This window comes from Gavialis gangeticus, unplaced genomic scaffold (assembly GCF_001723915.1).
Source record: "Gavialis gangeticus isolate Ggan-Ray unplaced genomic scaffold, GavGan_comp1, whole genome shotgun sequence".
Taxonomy (NCBI): domain Eukaryota; kingdom Metazoa; phylum Chordata; order Crocodylia; family Gavialidae; genus Gavialis; species Gavialis gangeticus.
Genome location: NW_017729009.1, coordinates 3,991,854 through 4,010,889, shown reverse-complemented (window position 1 = coordinate 4,010,889; position 19,036 = coordinate 3,991,854). Strand labels below are relative to the sequence as shown.

Sequence of the window (19,036 nt, the reverse complement as noted above, 5' to 3'; positions counted from 1 at the left end):
CCTCCCCGCCCCGCCCCGCCCCGCCCCGCGGGACGACAGGAGCCGCGGCGCGGGCATCCCCGCACCTCTGCTCTAGCCCGTCCGCGGCCCCGGCCAGGGGACTATGGGGCCATTTTCCTGTCCCTGCTCCACGCGGGTTGGAGGGCCAAAGGTATCAAACTGCACTCGTCTGAAACCTTTGCCCTTCGCTCCGGTCCCCGTTTTGTGTTTATTTGTCCCGAGCGGTTGCAGACGCCCCTTAGTGCAGCCCCTCGTCCAGGGGGCTCGTAGCTCTAGCTGTGGCCGGCTGGGAGGAAGTCCGACCCACTGAGCGCACCCGTTAGTAACCTGTGACCCCACTCCTATCCGCTTCCTCTTCTGTTGTCCCCAGACTCAGCTGCTGGTCCCCCGTGGCCTGTCCGGGGAGCCTGAGCCTTCTTCCTCTACAGCCCATGCCCATGATCCAGAAGGCCTGACTGCAGGGAAGTTGGAGCAGGCTGCCTCCAGATGTCAGGAAATCACCATTCCTGGAAGTTTTCAAGAGTAGGCTGGGCAGGCTTTTGGCTGGGATGAGTTGGTTAGGGGTGCTCTTGCCTTGAGCAGGGACTTGGACTATATGTATGACCTTGTGAAGTCTCTTCCAGCCCAGTTTTCCTATGGTCCTGAGAAGCTTCCTGTAAACACTCACAAACCCCCTTCACATCACTCCAGAAAACTTATCTTTGCTACAAAGACAACGAGGACAGTTGGCCAGGTGGGCACAGACTCCACGTACCTCCAGCGTCCCATTGTTTCTTTGTGCTCACCCTTCGGTCTGGCTGGATCCATCCCTTGCCTCTTAGGATGTCAGCTCTTCCAGGCAAGGTCTGTGTTTGTGTAGCACCTAGTGCGGCAGGGTCCTGCTCTAAAACTGGGGCTCCCAGGCATCACTGCAATGTAGATCAATACTAAAGGCCATGTAGTTGACATCTCAGCCACAGCAGATCACTACCATATAAAGGTCCCAGGCAAGGGTATTAAGTGGGGTGTTGGAAACGCCATGGGTAGCATATAGAGCCCAAAGCATATAGATTCCCAAGAGAGGAAGGTTTGGCCAGAGGGTTCATGGGATGTGGGAAGGTGACTTGCTTGTTTCTCCATCTTTAAACTCACTGCCTGTATATAAAAATTACATTCAACTCCTCAGACGGCAGGCACATCACGTGACTCAGGAGATCAAACAATTAACTGCACAGCACAAGTGACTGAAGCCATCATGGAAGTGACTCGTTTGCAGATATCCCATCAACTAGGACTTATTCGTGTAGAGGGGTGGCCAGACACTTTCAAGTAACAAGCAGCTTCACACAACCCCAAGGGCCTGGGAATGGGTAACCCACATTTGAGCTCTCTAGTTTAGTGGTGCTCAGGCTTTTAGCCTTGGGGGCCAGATGAGTAGTTTGGGCCCTGCGAGGCTTTGGCTGGGCCCCACGAGGCTTTGGCTGGGTCCCAGGTACTCCCTGGCTCCCTGCTACTCCCACCTGGGCCCTTGTGCTGGTATCAAGTCCTTGAGGCCCCACAATACCATTGTATGCTAGCATTTGGCCTCATGCCTCCCCCACATACTATCATCAGGCCCTGTACCCCAGGGTTGGGCCCCAGGGCCCCACACCACCACCTCCCAGCCTTGCATAGCAGGATTGGGCCCTGCCCCATGCACCCAATCTAGTGTGCAGGGCCACACTATCCAGCCCAGGGGGCTCCGCAGAGGTTTGGAAATTCAGCAGAAGAGGAATAGTGCCACTGGCTCCCCTGCCACCACATTTTTAGACCTGGGGGAAGCCTGGCAGGCCAGATGACACAGTGCTGGGAGCCAGATCTAGCCTGCAGCCCTGAGTTGAGCACCCCAGATCTAGACTGAGCTCAGCTGGGGGGTGTTCTACAGAAATGGGCTTTCCAGCAAGTCCTCAGGAGAGGCAAGTTAGGAACCTAACAGGAAAACCAGGTGGGCTGGCAGCTGTCCGCTAGGTCCAGAAGGACAAATGAATGGCAGGGACCAAACACAGTGGTTGATCCCAGCATGTCAGTGGCACCGGCAGGGTGATCAGGAGCTGGCCTTTTCCCTTGTGGCTGGAACACCGGCCAGTGGCCAAGTCTTTCCACAGAACGGAGTGATACCGTAACTCTGGAGTGCCACCTACTGGCCTTTCCCATATCCTTAATGGGGAAAGAGATTAGCCCTTTCAGCTCACAAGCCTCCTTTCTGGTGCAGATTTCAGGTATAATCACTGCTTTACAAGCTTCTGTTAGTTTGCTTGTTTTAGTTGTGCAACACAAGAACAGTCATAAGCAGTCTAGAGTAAGACACCGCTGTCACAGTGTCTCCACCACTGAGGAGGCAGCAGGTCTATTCACTGCATCTACCCATTGTCTCCTGTTTCAAACTTGATTGCAAGCTCTCTGGGGCAGCCCTCTGTTCTGTGTTTCTACAAAGCGAAGCCCAACAGAGCCTGGATCCACAATCACGATCCCCAGCCACAACCACAGCACACATAAAATTATAAAGAAAACCCTAATAGATCTGCATACACTAAAAGTTCATGAGCGACCCTATAATAACAAAGGGTTTGTTAGAAATGGCTACGCAGTATCCCATGTTTCTTAGAGCAATTGGAGGTTGCCTTAAGTCAATGGAAACAATGCTTAAAAATTCCATAATTCAGTCATTTATTTCCTCCCTGAGATCTCCCAAGGCCTGTGAGACTGTTTTGTCTACAGGTTTGCAGCACTGGGGTTCAGTCTTGGAAAGTGTTATGCAAGAGTTTAACTTTATACATATAGCGAGTCATTCCAGCGACTTCCCTGCAGGCAATGGGACCACTCACAGAAGAGAGATTCAACTGCTGTGGGGGCTATTCCACTGGTGCTGAAGGACACTTCTCATTTACATTGGTGGGGGTGGGAGCAGAACCCAACCTTTGCCCAGATGGGCTCCTTCTAACCAATTACATCAGTTCATGGGCCTGGGGGTGTCACAGTTCAGCCTAGTGACATCATATTACACCTGTCACACATTAACAGTGCCTCTGACTGGTATCAAGGGCCCCAGGAAATGGGGAAAGGATACAGGAACACATAGAGGAGTCACAGGCTTGAGATAACAAGATCTTTCACATGGAGAACTGTCCCAAGAATAAACTCCTCACCGCAGGTATGGAGATCCTAAAAACAACTTCAGCTCAGGCTGCCAGATTTAAAAGGATCCGTTGACAATTTACTGTCAAGAAAACTTTCTGATTCCCATTTGATATAATATAAATTTGGCATAATGAACTTATAAATCTCCCTTGGATACTGCCAGTGTCTCTAGCAGAGACACAGCAGGGAAGAACTGGGCCTGTCTAGTGGGTAGAATTGTAAGTGACTAGAGAAGAGGCACAGTCCAATTCCTTCTCACTATGCCAAGTATCCCTGCACACCTGCCTGTGCTCAGACTTCAGACCAGAGACAAATTTTGTGTCTGAAGGATGCAGGTTATTTCCTTTATTTATAGAATTATGGCTCAGTGCATCACTCAGCAGCTCTCTCCTTCAATTGCTCAACTCAGTTTCCACCCAGTTTGGAAGGACCTGGAAGGAAAAACAAATGTACTCTTGAAACAAGTGCAGCGAGCTGGATTCTCCACACTAAAAGTCTGTTTTGTGATTACGGTCCTCAGTAATTACTACAGTCCCCATTAAGAACAGGATCTACTAGTGACACAGTCGGGCACAGTAGTGGATGGGAAGCACCTCAAAGGCCTCAGCAGTGACTCCCTCTGGCCACTGACAGGATCTGGAGGAATCCTGCTTCACCCAAGGACAGGAAGCTGCTGAAGCTTCATGTTCAGGAGGGATCCCAGTTAGGCAGCCCCAGAGGGAGTGGAACTAACTGCTTACAGAAATAGATTTTGTCACTCCCGGTACCAGACAGTTGGTGGGTGCTCCAGTGTCTGGCCACAGGACCGAGTACAGCATGGTTTGATCCATCGCTGGACAGCTGGTCTGCAGAGCACCTTAGGAGCAGGGACGTGGAGCCGCTGGGGCAGGCCTTCAAAACAGGCCCTCCACTCCTGAATCTCAGGCTGGACCTCCAGGGGCGCCTCTGGGTTACACAGCACCAAGTTAGCATCAGTCATCATATCATCCTCAGAGGCAGGTCTAGCATCCAGAATATCAGCATCTATCTCCATGTCATCCCCAGCAGTGGTAACAGGGTCAGCATCCTCAATGATAGGAGCAGTCTCCACATCGGGGTGAGTGGTAGGTCTCACATCCGTAATGTCAGGATCAGTCTCTGTGGTGGTGTTGACAACAGGACTAGTATCCGCGTCCACTCCAGGCTTCTTTGGCTCCATAGAGGATGCTCTTGTCCTAAGCCAAAGTCAAAAAGTCATTATTTTTCTCCCCAGCATGCCCTGAGCACAAACAGAATCCAGAAGAGCCGGTAGCACGTGGCCCTTCTAACCCCTGGAGCTTCCTAGAGGCACATGACTAGGACCGCAGCTCCCTGGAATGGCAGGAAGGAACCCAGCCCCCGTGCACAGGAGGCAGAGATGCCACAAGGAAACATGGAAGGGCTAAGGGAAGAAGTGCCCCAAGGGCTGCAATGAAGCCTCCACAAAAAGAGGAAGAGCTGGTCCTGCTGGGTGGCTAGGAAGAGGCCTGGCCAGCCTGGGATGTTGCCTCATAGGTGCTGAGAGCCCATATAGAATTGGGGTGGTAGGAATTCCTAGTAATAACTGTCCCTGGGGGAACAAGGAAGTCAATGGTCTGGTTCCTTCTCCTCTAATACAGGCTGGATCTAAGCCCACAAATTGCTATTGCTGCTAATACATGACATTTTCACCCTGTTTTGTCTCCAGAACACCACACACACATTACTTCATCACCCTCAAACAGCTCTGAAAACAAGCAAGTGCTATCCTGGTTTTACAGACAATGATGCTGAGGAAGAGGGGAGAAGTGATTTGCCCATGGCCACACACAATGAGTCAGTAGCAGAGCCAAGAGCAGGGCTCAGGCCAGCCTGCCTCCCGGCCACCTGCCGTGTGCACAACTGAAGTCTCCTGTCTCCACAGCTTCCCCACATCTTGTCTCTTCGGACTCTACACGTGCAAAGTGTGTGTCGCACTAACGTCTCCAAACAGCTCAGCAGGCTCCTGCTTCACAACATGACACAACACTATCCCAAACAACCTTACTTGCTATATAGTCCACCAGGCTGTGACTCCACTAGTTCCTCCCTTCACCCCTTTGGCATGAACTTTTCTGCTGAGAAATCTGGGTATGACATTATTTTTAACTCTTTTTTTTTTCATAGGTGTTTGGAAGCATGAGACAGACTGGGCAACCCTGAGGCATCGTATCTGGCAGGTGGCACAGGACATTCTTAGTGAGTTCATTCACTGGCTAACTACCCCACTTCTCTCCTCTCCTCTCCTACCCTACCTTTCATTTACCCCACTTTTCTCCTGCACCTGAGGACACTCCCTGACCCAGCCAACAGAGACACACAATCCCACTCAGGCCTCACACCCTACAGCCTCATCCAGGTTCGTGCACCCTCACAGTCAGACACGTGCTCATAGACACCCCTCTTTGCCTTCAAAGGTTGGACAATGTCTGGGATTCTGTAGGCAAGTGACTCACCCAGCAGGGCCAGGAGCAAGACTGGCAGGTTTCTTGAATGTCAGTAACTTCCAGCACCTACTGGCCAATACGCGTAGCCGGAGGATCCTGCGATCAGCCTGCTTTATCAGCTTGAGCAGCGACAGCTTCTTGAGTATCTGTCAGGACAGAGACCATTGGAATGGAAGGCTGAATTATATGATGAGGGTGATGGCACATATTGACCCAATGAGGCTATCCCTGACTGAGGAGGAAGCACAAGGCGCAGGCTAGAGACATCCATTCATTCAGCCTTTCTGGCTCAGCAACCCTCTGACTCATGAGAGAAGGAACACTGGGATACACACATACAAACATTTACCCACCCTCTCAACTCCAGCAAGTAACCAGGAGGAATTCGAGATAATCAGCTCCCCACAACTGGTTGGCGTCCATTCACTACAGCTCAGCTTGCTAGAGGCTAGGAACAAGGAGTTTGTCATGCACACACCCCACAAAGCCATCCTTTCTGCTGCCTCATTGGGAGGTAACAGAGGGGCTGGCCCATGCAAGGCTGCTTACTTTCTTTAGACGGTTCTTCTTTTGCACCTTGTTGCTCAACTGACTTGCTCCAGTCTTGGTGGTACTGGAATGAGGTAGCCATAATTTGGAAGATCCTGCCTCAGCATCATCAATCTGCAAAAGGAAATGATGGAACAGAGCTGAGGTAATAGGTTAGATTCAGTCTCAGGGAAAACTTCCTAATGGTAAGAACAACAAAGCAAGCTACCTAGGGAAGCTGAAGAATCTCTTTCACTGGCGGTTTTCCAGAAGATGCTGGAGAGGTAGGTGTCTGGGATAGTTTAGGAATAGAGAATCCTGCATCTGGGCAGGGCATTAAACTAAACCAATGGTTTTCAACTTGTGCTCCACAGACCCCTGGGGGTCCACAGACTATGTCTAAGGGGTCTGTGAAAGGTGACCAGGATAAATCAAAAGTATGTGAATACCGACACTTTCAATTCAAAGGGGTCCACACCTACATTCAAAATTTCCAAATGGGTCCGCACCTCCACTCAAAATTTTTTAGGGGTCCGCAAATGTAAAAAGGTTGAAAACAACTGGACTAGATGGTCCTGGAGGTCCCTTCTGACTCCCTGAATCTATGATTTAACACCAAAAGGAACAAAGCACTGGTGAATACATGGCAGGGTTCAATTCTGCATCCTCCCATGAGGAAGCAGAATCTTAAACTACATGGACCTAATAGATCATTTTCCTCCAACTACTTGGGATCTACAAGGTATTGCCACATTGAACAAGCTATGATGGCCAGGCCTGGTGCGCACGCAGCATCACCTGAGATATCTCCAACCCTGCAGCTAGGGACTGTCTCACTCCATGAGTTCTTCATTATCATAGTGGTTTAGTCCCTTAGTGGAGATCAGGATTATACAGCACCCAGGAAATTAGTTCCTTACCCAAAAGGCCTTATCATTTCGGTCCAAGGGTAAATGTTCAAGTTTCATCCTCCACCCCAGTCCCAGGGATGCTCAGAGAAGGAGGATCTCTACAGTCTCTAAAGGATTTGTACCTGCTGCATAGGGGCGTTCCCTTTCCCAGGGGCCTTCATTATCACTCCAAGAAGGTACCGTAGAACTTTAAATGATAGCTTCTGTGACAGACAAGCAGTCCAAAAACTAGCTGCTCCTCCCCTGGGGTCTGAGATGCCACTGGTCCTCCCAGGGCTGGGGGTCATTGGGATAATATCAATCCAGACAGAGGCTGTGACCTCATTTGTCTGTGACACAAGAAACCAGGTGTCAGTAATGAGAGGTGCAAGGTGGGGCTTACAAATTGGGGGCAGTGCACCCAGAGTGAAGAGAAAAGTGGAGGCTGTTGTGTCAGGAGTGAGGGCTTCTCCTTCCTTCAGATGGGACAGATCACAATTGGAGAGAGCAAATCAGCATGGCCAGGACTCAGAGCCTTGAATGTCCCACTCCAAGGTTGAAACCACCTCACTGTGGGACCTTAGGAATAGTCAATGCATCTCTTCATGCTTCAGGTTCCACATTCACAAAATGAAAATAGCTCTGTCCATGTAATCCACAATGAAACAAACAATAGGAGTGAAAAGTCTATACAAATAATGAATAATGAGCATAAACAAGCAGAGCTCCTAGCAGCTCCATGATTCTCATGACTCCTCATGTAAAGAGACTATGAAGGGGCAAATGCTGAGCTCTGGAGAATGCCTTGGAGACAGGGATCCATGCCTGCTCTTGAGACATGGCTCCAAAGATTGCAATGAAGAATCCTGGTCAGGTGGTGGTCACAGAACTGGAGTACACAAGGTTTGACAGAAGAATGTCTCTGAATTCCTTCTGCAGTTCTGGATGGGGACTGAAGTACCTACAGGCATTATGGTAAGGTCTGACACAGAGGGGAGAATTGGGTTTTTGCTCAGAAAGACAGGTCAAAGTAAGACTTAATTTATCCCTTAATCTTTGGATGACATGGGGAATAAACACTGGTAAGACTGATACTTCCCCAGCCTATCCTGGTATAACATTCTGGACAGTTTATCTAGGATGGTGGTTCTAAACCTTTTAGACTCAAGGCACCCCTGGAAAAATGCTAACTCTTAGCTTTCCCTTGTTTTTGGACTATAGAAAAATAACAACACAATTTTTTTCTTGCAAAGAACTCAGCAAAACCACAGCAGGTCAGAATATTTTTGACAGTATGGTTTCCTATTTGAAACCTTCAGGTTTATCTTGGAAATTACATGTTGGTGTTGGCATACCTCTGGCACCCCATGGTGCCGTTGAAAAAAATCCTATGGCACCCCAGGATGTGTTGGAGGTGCCAGTGTGATCTGGTCTGTTGCATGTATTTAATACAGGTGTGTGTGTCTCTAGGGTTTTAAGACACAGGGTGTGCAGCTGGGTTTTAAGGCACCTGCACATGGGTAGCCTAGTACTGCAAGCATGTGTGTAATACTGCTGGATTGGAAGCATTGTGTGCATGTGCATGCATGTGTATACACCAGAATGTGTGTGTGCGCACTCAGCACGTGTGTTATTTGCAGCTCCTACTGTCACCTCCTTGTCTGAATCTCTTGCTTTTTTCTGACTTTCCCTACCTCCTCCCTTTGATGTTACTAGCGCTTGACTCATCACAGAGACACACAAAGACTTGTACAGCAGCCTAGTTTCAGGCTTGGGGGTGGAAGGGGAGACAGCCTCTTGACATCAGAGCAGAGCTGCTGCTTTGTATATTTGTGAAATCTGCCTCGTTAAAATGAAGCACAAAGCTCATAGTTGCCAGCAGTGGATCTCTGCATGGCAGCCCACAGGCTCCAGCTCCTCAGGGAACCCTCCAAGGTCTTACACAAAGCCACTCGGGCTCTTATGGGGGCATTTTTCTGCTGCTCTCAACAGTAGCTGGGGGAAGGAAGAGCAAGCTGTTCCTAGCACAGGTACTGAAAGATAGAGGGGCACAGTGACAAGGAGAGTTCTTAAAGAATCCAGGGGTGCCTTTCCACCTGTACCATGTGAGAAAGCATCTGTGAGCATCCTTTCCTTAGTGATTAGCCCAACATCAAGGGACCCACTTCTAGCCATCTACTGTTCTTGACAGCAGCATGAGGAGAGCATTGAAAAGCAGATAGGAACTAAGGCACAGCCACAATCAACCCACCTGCTTCACACACAACTGACTGGAAATCCCCATCCCAGCCCTGAGGCACCACACTGCACAGCTGGTCCCATGTGCAGAGGCAGGAGATGACCTGATAAGGCCTTGGTCTAATTGATCTAGAGACACCTATTAACCTGGTCAAGCCACAGACTTGGTCACAATCATCCACATTTTCCACACAGCGTGGTCTGTCACCAAGCCTGAACAACCATCTTGCCACTCCGACTCAGTGGGGTTCCCCACCCCGTTCCCAGCGCTCAGTTCTGAGATGACTGAGACCTGCGCCACACTGAGCTGGAGAATGTGCTAGTGCTTGGTCAGTCTTAGCCACATCACAGGAGACAAAGAGCATTATGTGAAATGTCAGATGCTGATGGAGGCCGTTTCAGCTCTGCTTCTCCACCTACCTCTGTGCTGGGAGAGCAGAGACAGATGCAGGAAGCTTCCCCACCCCCGGATTTCACTAGGGTTACACCAACAGTGAACATGGCCCAAGGCAAGGGCACCCAAACTTTGCCCAAAAGCAATGTGCAGGAGCCAAGGTTTTCACCTGCCTTGCTCAAATGGAGCTGTTTGCAGGTGCTGCTGGGATCTGTGGTGGCCCTAAGCCAGCTCTCCCCTCTCCCCTCATTACCAAGGCTGCAGCTGGGGTCACCTTGTAAAGCTCTGTAGAAGGCACAGAAAACCCTGCGTGCTATAGGCTGCTTCCTGAGCCACCCCCACCCCAATGCCATCACTTGCGCTCTCTCCCTCCCGCAGAGAAAGGGCTCATGTTTCCTAGTGGCAGAGCTCTCCAGCATGTATTTAGAAGGGGTCCCAAATCCCTTAGTTTGGCTGCTTCAAAATAAGTCCCTGGGCTGACACTGGAGGCAGTATGTGTATATGTGAGGAAGCCTCCCACACAGAGCAGCTGGGTGACCTTATTCATCAGTGCTTCAGTGCCTTTGACACAGACAGACAGGGCAAGCTCCTAACTGCCAAGCCTGTTACAGGTCCTTCCCAGCTGGAGATCCACAACACAGGTAAGGTGCTTGCTTGCCCACTGCCTGCCCCGGGCAGCAGAAAAAGTGCACCACCATTTCTGAGAGGGGCCTGAGGAATCTCAGGGACAGTAGGTGGGAGGGAGGCCAGGGCTAGCAGTGAGACCTGCGGGGAACATGTCTACCTCTACAGGACTCAGAGTCCTCTGTTCTCTTAGGGCAGAGCAGATGTCCTCAGGGATGGGTAACATAATTCAGGAGCCAAGCCCAGGGAAGCCCAGTAGGGCAGAGGGGTACACTGGATGTTCAGGGGAAATTTTTAAGATAAGATTTAGAGGAGAAAGCTCTGGGGATGAGGTTTAAGGGCAGCAGACACCAGGGAGGAGAAAAGCCAGGCTTGGAGATAGCTCCTGCAGTGGCTGCACTGCCTCCTTGGGCACTGATCTTAGCTGTCTGGGGTTTCTGCTCTGATCTGAGGACTAATTTGGTTCAGCTGATGAGTTCTGACCAGATGAAAGGGAGTTGCATTCCCCCTGTAAGTGCCCTGTTGGACAGACCTCTCCCTGGGAAGGGCTTCACACCCCAGAGGGGATCCCAGAACCAGTAGAGCACAGCAGAGGTCCCACCCTGAGCCTAAGCCTACCTCAGAGCCTTTGTTCATGATAATGGGTTTTGTTCAGGGTGAAAGGAAGAAGATGAGGGGATCTGGGCATCCATTTCATCCATGATCTTGTGCAGGATGATGTTTCCTCTTGGCAACCAGGCATAGGCAACTGGTAGGGGTGCACAGGGGTGCATGTGCCCCCCCCAACGGGGCTGGTGCCCCCACTGATGGCCAACACTGATGCTGTCGGTAGGGCTGGTGCCCCCCCTGACAGGGCTGCCACAGTCAGCGGCTGCTGCAGGTGTCCCCCCAGATTCAGGAGGCACCAGTCACTTATGCAGCCAGGCATGGTCATTCGGACAGGGCTGTCAGTGTTACAGATGAGTCTCAGCTGGGGAATGAGTATCTGATGGTTTTAATATGTCTGAAGGAAGCCTTTGGCTGCATTTCAGAGAGACAGATCTCTGTGAACTCTTGAAAACATTGACAGAAGGTATGAGGGGAGAGGGGTTGGGGATTTTGACTGCATTCCCACAAATTCTGTTATTTAAAACAGAGTGCCTAGCAAACATGGGTTAATCCAACAGAGGGGAAATAGCGGTCTCCTTCTGACTGGACCTCCTGTGTCACCTTGGGCACCACATGTTATTTGTCTGTGCCTCAGTTTTGCATCTGAAATGGGGGTGGTGTGCCCTTGTCTCATAGAAATGCTGTGAGTAGAAGTTCATACCTCTTGTGAGGTGCTTAGCTACTCCAGCATAGATGTCAAGAGCAGCAGTGCTGCAGGAGCAATGTGTGATTGTGGTCACATATCACATCCGCATCATGAAACTGTTCTGTTTCTTTGCATATGCAATCCTGTGCTCAGCCCTGCTCTAGCTGCTCTTGCTTTCAGAGCTGGAGGGGTGAAACCTTTTTTGTACCTACACAAGATGCTTCAGGAACATGAGTTGTCTGCAGCTTCCAGCTGCTCAGGGAACAGGAGCAGAACACGGACAGAATGGCTCCCGCACAGCCAGCTCAGCCTGCCACCAAAGAAACGTGAGATTATGGAGGGAAAGGCTTTCCCTGAGCCAGACAAAGGTGAACGATCTGCCTCACCCACCTCCACAGAAGCCAGAATTGGTGCTTTCTTCCAGCCCTGTCCACCCAATGAGTACCTGGAGATTGCCAGATCACTCAGGTGCATGGAAAAGGGAACTAAAAGTTCATGTCTCCATCCCCAGCTGCATAAACAACTTCCTGGCTTGGTCCCATGTGAGAGAATAAATTGCCCCCACCCTTCAGGGTTGCAACTAGCTGGGTCTGCTCATATCTATAGGAACCATCCAGATGCAGGGGATACAAACAGCCTAAACTCAACCCCAAGTGTTTCGCATAGTGCAGAGCGGTGCTGCCTGTGGTCCTCACCTCCAGGACCCATGGCTCCCCCTGTGATCAACTTCAGGCTCCCCCACCTAGGAAAATTCTGCAACTTGGCCCCTCTCTGGAGTGGTAAAGACATGAAGAAAGCCTCTTGGTTTTACCATTTCACACGTACACAGTCCTGCCCCTTACATCTCCAAGCCCCACATCTTGCAAGTGGCTCAGCTGGATCACTGACTTCTGTTAGCAAAGATCCTCCTCAGACAGGAACACAGATGGAAGGGCTTAAAAAGAGTCCCCAGAAGGACGCTAGGGGATGGCTGGACCCTCCAAGACAACCCTCTGACCCTCTTGCCACAGCTTCCATGGAGAGTTCAGCCACAGCCTCTATAAACCTAAAGACAAAGGAACCTCACAGCTTCCACCCACCTGTAGCCAGCTCTGCCCCATCTCCAAACTTCTCCAGTGGACCTGCATGCATTTACTATGGACTGGCTGCCCCCTCCTGGCAAGCAGGTATAAAACAGCTTGGCTATACCACTCACATCCCCAACCAAAATAATATGCTGTGGTCAGCTAGTATCGCAGCCCCACATGTTCATGGGCCACCCCCGCTTGCCTGTGCAGCAACAAGTCATCTCCACCCCAGCTCAGTCCTTCCAGGTTCTGGTAGCTCTAACCATTCTGAATTACCTTCCAGGAAGAGTCACAGGAAGCCACCATTTGATACAAGCTTTCATGACTCCCCTCCAACTCCTGCCTCAGTCCCCATACACCTTTCTCCACCACTAGTGGGGTCTTCCATGCCATCTTCTTATGCACTAGTCTATTCACAGCCCCTTGCCCCTGCAGTCATTTCTCAAATCCAAAGTACTGTGGTGGGTCATGGTGAACTTGCCTCCAAGAGAGAAGGCTGGTCTATGTTGTTCCCTACATTAAGCACTGTTTTCATGCTGCCTCACTTCACGAGGGGCTCCCTTGCTGTGCTAGCTAGCGGGGAGCAGAAGAGAGTAGAAGACTTACAACTGGAGGACTTCCTGAAGTGTCCAGAGGCCAGCCCCGAGCTCCAGCTCAGCTCCTGCGTGGTGGGACTGATACAGAAGAGTCATCATGCTGGGTTTGCCTCGGTAGAAGTCTACCTCAGGAAACAGGAAATGAAGGTGTGTACTAGAGTTCCTTTGCACTGTCCTCATCTGCTAGGGGGAGAGAGGAAATGTCAATACATCCCATACCAGAGAGAATATCATAGTTTAACCAGGGTAACCTCCAACTCTGCACTCCCTTGAACAGGCCTATGAATGCTAAACATAATTAATCAAGACTCATAGTAGTGATGATATATTTTACTAGACCAGGGACGGGCAATTATTTTGGGCAGAGGGCCGCTTGCTGAGTTTTGGCAAGCCATCGAGGGCCACATGCTAGACAGCCAGGGGCAGATAAATATTAATTTTCTACTTTTTGGGGGGGGCCCTGCGGGCCGGATAGAATGGCCTGGTGGGCCACGTTTTGCCCACCCCTGTACTAGACCAACAAAACTTTTTCGAAAAAAATTCTTTATTTGCAAAAATCTTGCTGATCTAATAAAAGACATAATTTCTACTATGAACCCTGATTGTCTGTTCCTCTACACCAATATGGTTGCAACCTAGATAATGCCTGAAACATAATGAATAACACTTCACACTTTTATCACTGGTGTCATCTCAGGAAATCAAAATGCTTTACTAGACCTTGTTAGTGAAAGTTGCATGTCTATAGGGATGGACATTATTATTTTCCATTATTAGCTCCTTTTTATACCCAGAGAACCCAAGACACCTAGCAACTGAAAACTGTTCAAGGCAGCACAGAAAGTTTATTTATTATTGTAGTGCAGTCAGACCTCAAGCGCTTCAACCTGATACATATACAGAATAAAATATGGACTCAGTGCTGTGGGGCTTTCAGTCTCAGTCTGACACAAGATGCCAGAAGTGGGTTATGGCTGAGAAGAGGGCTGGAAAGAGGAGTCAGTGCTAAAGTTCCCCAACAACAGCACCACAGGCTTGGTTCCCAGGAGCAAAACACTTTAGCTTGCAATTTTAGCTTGCATGCCTCACAGAAGGGCATCCATGCCAGGACCTTAGTGGCTGGTCATGGAACCTAAAGGCCTGCTTAATTCAGAGGTGGTGAACACCAAGTTTCTTCTAACCTCCTTGAGAGCTAAGAACCAAGTGTGTTTCTAAAAACCAGGCCCTCTGAAGTGCACAATCATTTTACTGATGCCGGGGGCACCATTGGGACAGACTAGTGAACAAAACTCAAGAGTCCTCAGGAGCCGCGCAGGGCTGTCCCTTAAACGAGTGTCCCCTGTACAAGCTGGTCAGTCCTACTGGGGCAGCTCTTCCTGTTTTGATGAGTTTGCCTGTTTAGGCAACCAGACGATGTCACTTGGATGCAGGCGTATCTATGGGTTCTCTTCTCTGCCCTGCTATGGAGCTGCTGCATGCCTTTGGGCGAGTCTCTCCCCTTCGGTGTGCCTTTCCCTACCAGCCCCTTGCCTGTCATGTCTATCTAGATACTAAGTTCTTTGGGCAAGGGCCTGTCTCTCATTATGCATTTGTACAGCATCTGGCACAGTGGAGGGACCTGTGCTACTGGAGGGAGAGCAGGAGCAATCTGGAAGCGAGTGTTGCTGTCCTATATAATAACATGCAGCCTCAATTCTCCTCCTCTCCAGGTGTGTATGGAGGTGCTCCAGGAATATCCCTTCTTTGTTCAGGGCAGAGGATGGTCCTCCTGCTGTCCAGACAAAACTGCTCAGTTGTACCAGCTCCCATGCCGACAGCTTGCAGTTGGAGATGTCTGCATGATATGGAGTCCAAAGAAGCAGCCAGACTGCAATTCAACAAGCCCCGAAGAGCTTCGTGAAACACCTTGCCCTAAGAACTAACTTTTGAGGACCACTAGCTGCTGTCTCCTAAGAGTTGGAGATAGGCTGAAAGGAAACAGACTGTTCCCAGGGAGATGGTCTGTTGTAGGAGGTGGTAAAGCTCTGGTTCCGCCAAAGATTCAGAAGGACAGACAGCACTGTGGTGGGACTGGAGGGATGAAATGAAGGTCTCTTCCTCTGGGAGACTGGGCTGTCGGTAATCTGGTATGACTGACAGTGGTGCAAAGCCGAGTTGTTAATAAGGGGATTGTGGTCTTACATATTTCTGGTGCTGATCCAATCAAGCCATGGCCCTGCATACAAAATGCAGCAACAATAAAATGGGGTTAGGCCTGGAATTGTTTCTCTCTGACTAAATCTATCAAGGGTGCTGAAGGCTTTTCCAGATCAACAAGGCAGAATAGCCTCTGGTTTGCCACAAAAGCTATGGGCTATGGCTGTAGCTGGGAAGCTGTGCGAAGAAGGACTGATACACTGAGCTGGTCAGAAAAACCTGGTGGAGAGTTTTCCATTGGAAAAAACCGCAACTCTACTGAAAATGCAATATTTGACCAAATTCTATCAATCTGAGTGAAAACGTATATAGAACGGGAAAAGAAGAATAAACATTGCAACAACATCAAAATGTCTCATGTTGACATGCACTGACTTAATATTTTTTTCCTTTTGAAACAGCATTTTATTTGCAACAGAGATTATTCTGTATTAGACTGGGACACTGTAACAACTTACAGCAAAATGTTGTTGACTAATGCAAAATTATTTTTTTTAATTATTTTTTATTTTTTCCTTCCCAGAGAATTTTGTGATTTGTAGGTTTTTATCTGAAATAGACTGCAAACAAATTTTGAAATTCTCCAAAAAAGGAATTGCTGTTCTCTTCACAGCTCTCATAGTATCTTGGGCTCTAGTGGCCTTAATGGATGGTTTAGATCACAAATAATGGTGCTGGTCAGACAAAGGGAACCAAGTCCCCACAGGTAATAATAATTCCCAGGCTCCACCTCCTACACAGGATGGGGCAGGCATTAACTCTGCCATGCTAGGAGGCCCCTTGAGTCACCATATCTCAACACAGCCAGACAGCAGAAAATGGGGGAGAAGGGGAGGCACTCCAACGATGTCACTGCCTTCTGTAAACCTCCTCCGCATTTGTGGAAAACACTAACTAGGTCAGTGGCATCTTGGTGTGGTGAGTATAACCTGCCCAAAAAAAGAACTTACCTGCAATGAAACTCTAGCAGACAGCTGGTGTTGTGGCTTGGACAGTTCAAAATAGCACAGTGATCTAATGATATTGTATAAAAGAAAATCAGCACAATTAACACCTAACATGAGCTCCTACGTCACCATCTACTCCACCACATTTTCTCTGTGCTTCTCCAGCTCACTGGAGGTCTCTTTCACAACAACCCTGCCCCCTCAATGGAATGGAAGGCTTCCCAATCTCCCCTCTATCCCAAACTACAATCATCCCTCTGAGGGAACCTTCGTATTACTAGGGGCTCCAAGACAGTGAATGACACTCCAGCTTGGTTGTAATTTATTGCCTCATTCGCTAGGGAAGAAGTTCTTCCTTGTCTACGGCAAATGGTCCATTTCTCTCTCTGCTTCTACAATTTAATGAACAAATCAAGCTGCTTCTCACTTACAGCCTCTTCTACACATTGCCCGTAAAGAATAAGATCTATTTTCACTGCTTGGTGATTCACCACTTGGCAAGGGCTCCTTCACCTTTCACTTTGCAGCTAACTTGTTCCCTAACTCTCTCACCTCCTCCCACCCAATCACAGGGATCAGGGGCCTGAGTCACCTCCTGTTTTCTGCAAACCTGTAATAGAAGAAAGAAACATGAGCAGGAAATGCAGGAGGAACAAGACATGTTACATTTTATTCTGATGACCCAAGCGACTGGATGCCAGCTCCCCTCAGGAGCTCTGGAGGGAACTGTACTTTGAGCCAGGGTTATGAAAAAGCCATCTGAGTCTGCAGCAGGGTCTCAGATGAACTCAGATTGCTGTCATCTCCTAGTAATATAAGCATTAGTCCTTATGTTGACTCCTACTGATGCAATACAACTCAGGGAGACTTTACTGGAACAATAACTGCTGTGCATGACACCAGTGTAAACAGCAGAGACAGAACCATCAGGCACCTGTCAGGGTTGGTAAGATCTGTCCTTAAGGCTACGTAGTCTTGGTGATTTACTTCCCAGGGCTGCTTTGTCTGTTCGCAACAGGCTGCTGTGCAAAGCAGTGCCATTTCTACCCCCACCTGCTTTATCCCAGGGTCAGTCCTCATGGCCAAGAGCAGGTACAGTTAGTTTAAATACCCATGGCTTGTTTTTATAGTTACAGTAAATAAAAGTGGTGTTCAGTGGGGCATGTGGGTGGTGTTTAAATGCCACGCTGTGTCACTGTGGTCTGTCTGCAGAGGGCAATGTTGCCTAACTCTGAGAATTCACACTGCTCCAATGAAGCAGGTAGCAGTGCTAGGTAAGGAGGCTGTGGCATTGATTAGCATTAATATAATTTGCCTGGTTTTGCCACCCTTTCTCACTCTGACTGTAACTAAGTCTTTAATTAGCCCCATTAAAATCTAAGGCTCTACTCACAGGTGTGGGAGTAAGAGACAATGTCCCCAAGTCTCCAGTTAGTGCTTGGCCCTGGGCTGCAGGTCTGGCCTCTGGCATTTGAGCTGGGAGGTAGGCAGGGCGAAAGATGAGGCATATAGATTTGAGGAACTGGTAGCACTGGCTGGCTCGGCGATACCGCGCTGGGTTTTCCACTCAGCATCACGAATGAGGTGCAGTCTGGATCTGTACAGTCCTAGCTGCTGAAACCAAGGGCCTGAACACTGCCCCTCACCCCTCCTGCTATTCCAGGTCTGCACCCCCACCAGGCTGTACAGATGCCATGCTCCATGCTAGGCCAGGCCTGGCCAGGGACCTGCCTGCAGAGCTGTGTGATATTTCCTGGGTATGCACAAACACTCACTGAAGCTACCAGTAACACTCGCCTCAGTACCATGTGTACAGGCTGGCGCCCAAGGGCATCATCACTGAGGCAGATGACCCCCAGTGCATCCTCTCATGGCAAAACCAGCCTCCCAGTGGTGTGCCCGAGGCTCTGTGACCAAGGCTGGGAGCAAGTGGTGACTGCTGCACCCAGAAGCCAGAGGGACAAACCGGAGAAGGCGCCGAAGCAGCGCCAGAAAGGGCCAGGAGACAAACCGGGGCAGCAGCAGCTACTGAGCAGGGAAGTGAGGGGCCCAGCCTCTGAATCCGACCCTCCTCGACCTGCAGCTGCAAGGGGGAGCGTCACAGGGTCAGACCCAGCCCGCTGTCCCCTTCAGCGTCTTCTCTGTGCCACCGTGGGCCCCAGGCCTATTTGTTACACCACTGGGGAAGCGTGGGGCTGGGCCTGCCAAGTCAAATGATACAAGCCTTCTTTACGGGGAAAGCTGCTGAGGACTGACATGGGTTTCCTCGGCTTGCAGCGAACACGAGAGAACCGGGGAGAGGAGCGGGGGCTCGGAAGGGGGGGAGCAAGGCACCCGCCGCCCGCCCCCAACGCAGGGAGCCAGCGGGCGATGCTCTGTCCCAGGGCCGCCGCACCCACCCAGGCCCGTTTGCTGCCTCGCGGGATCGTGGGCTCAAGCCGGGGGCTACTGAGAAGGCAACAAGTGATCCCGTGGGACCAAGGACCACAACAGAGGGGCGCGAGTGGAGCCCCAGGCTCGTCACCCGTGGCCAAGGGGAGCGAGCAGCGCGGGGCTGCACGGAGCGCGTCGAGCCGCGCCGCGGGGCTGCCCCCGCCCGGCTTGGTACGGCCTCCCCGCGCCG

At 50.2% G+C, this 19,036-nt stretch overlaps 1 protein-coding gene across 3 annotated transcripts in view; it reads right to left on the bottom strand.

Annotated features, from left to right (window-relative positions):
* Positions 1-2,668: 2,668 nt before the first annotated feature.
* TP53TG5 (TP53 target 5) overlaps positions 2,669-19,036 on the bottom strand; it is a 28,587-nt gene continuing 12,219 nt past the window's right edge. Inside the window, exons 1-5 of one of the 3 annotated variants that reach the window (XM_019509812.1) lie at positions 7,201-8,343; positions 6,189-6,302; positions 5,649-5,785; positions 3,897-4,370; positions 2,669-3,587 (exon numbers count right to left, since the gene is read on the bottom strand). In XM_019509812.1, the coding sequence (XP_019365357.1) occupies positions 3,911-4,370; positions 5,649-5,785; positions 6,189-6,302; positions 7,201-7,365 (876 nt within the window). In that variant the 5' untranslated portion in view covers positions 7,366-8,343 and the 3' untranslated portion in view covers positions 2,669-3,587; positions 3,897-3,910. Of the gene's footprint in view, positions 3,588-3,896; positions 4,371-5,648; positions 5,786-6,188; positions 6,303-7,200; positions 8,344-13,280; positions 13,454-16,965; positions 17,024-19,036 lie in introns of those variants that run through there. The other 2 variants (XR_002096115.1, XR_002096114.1) reach the window with 2 other exon arrangements.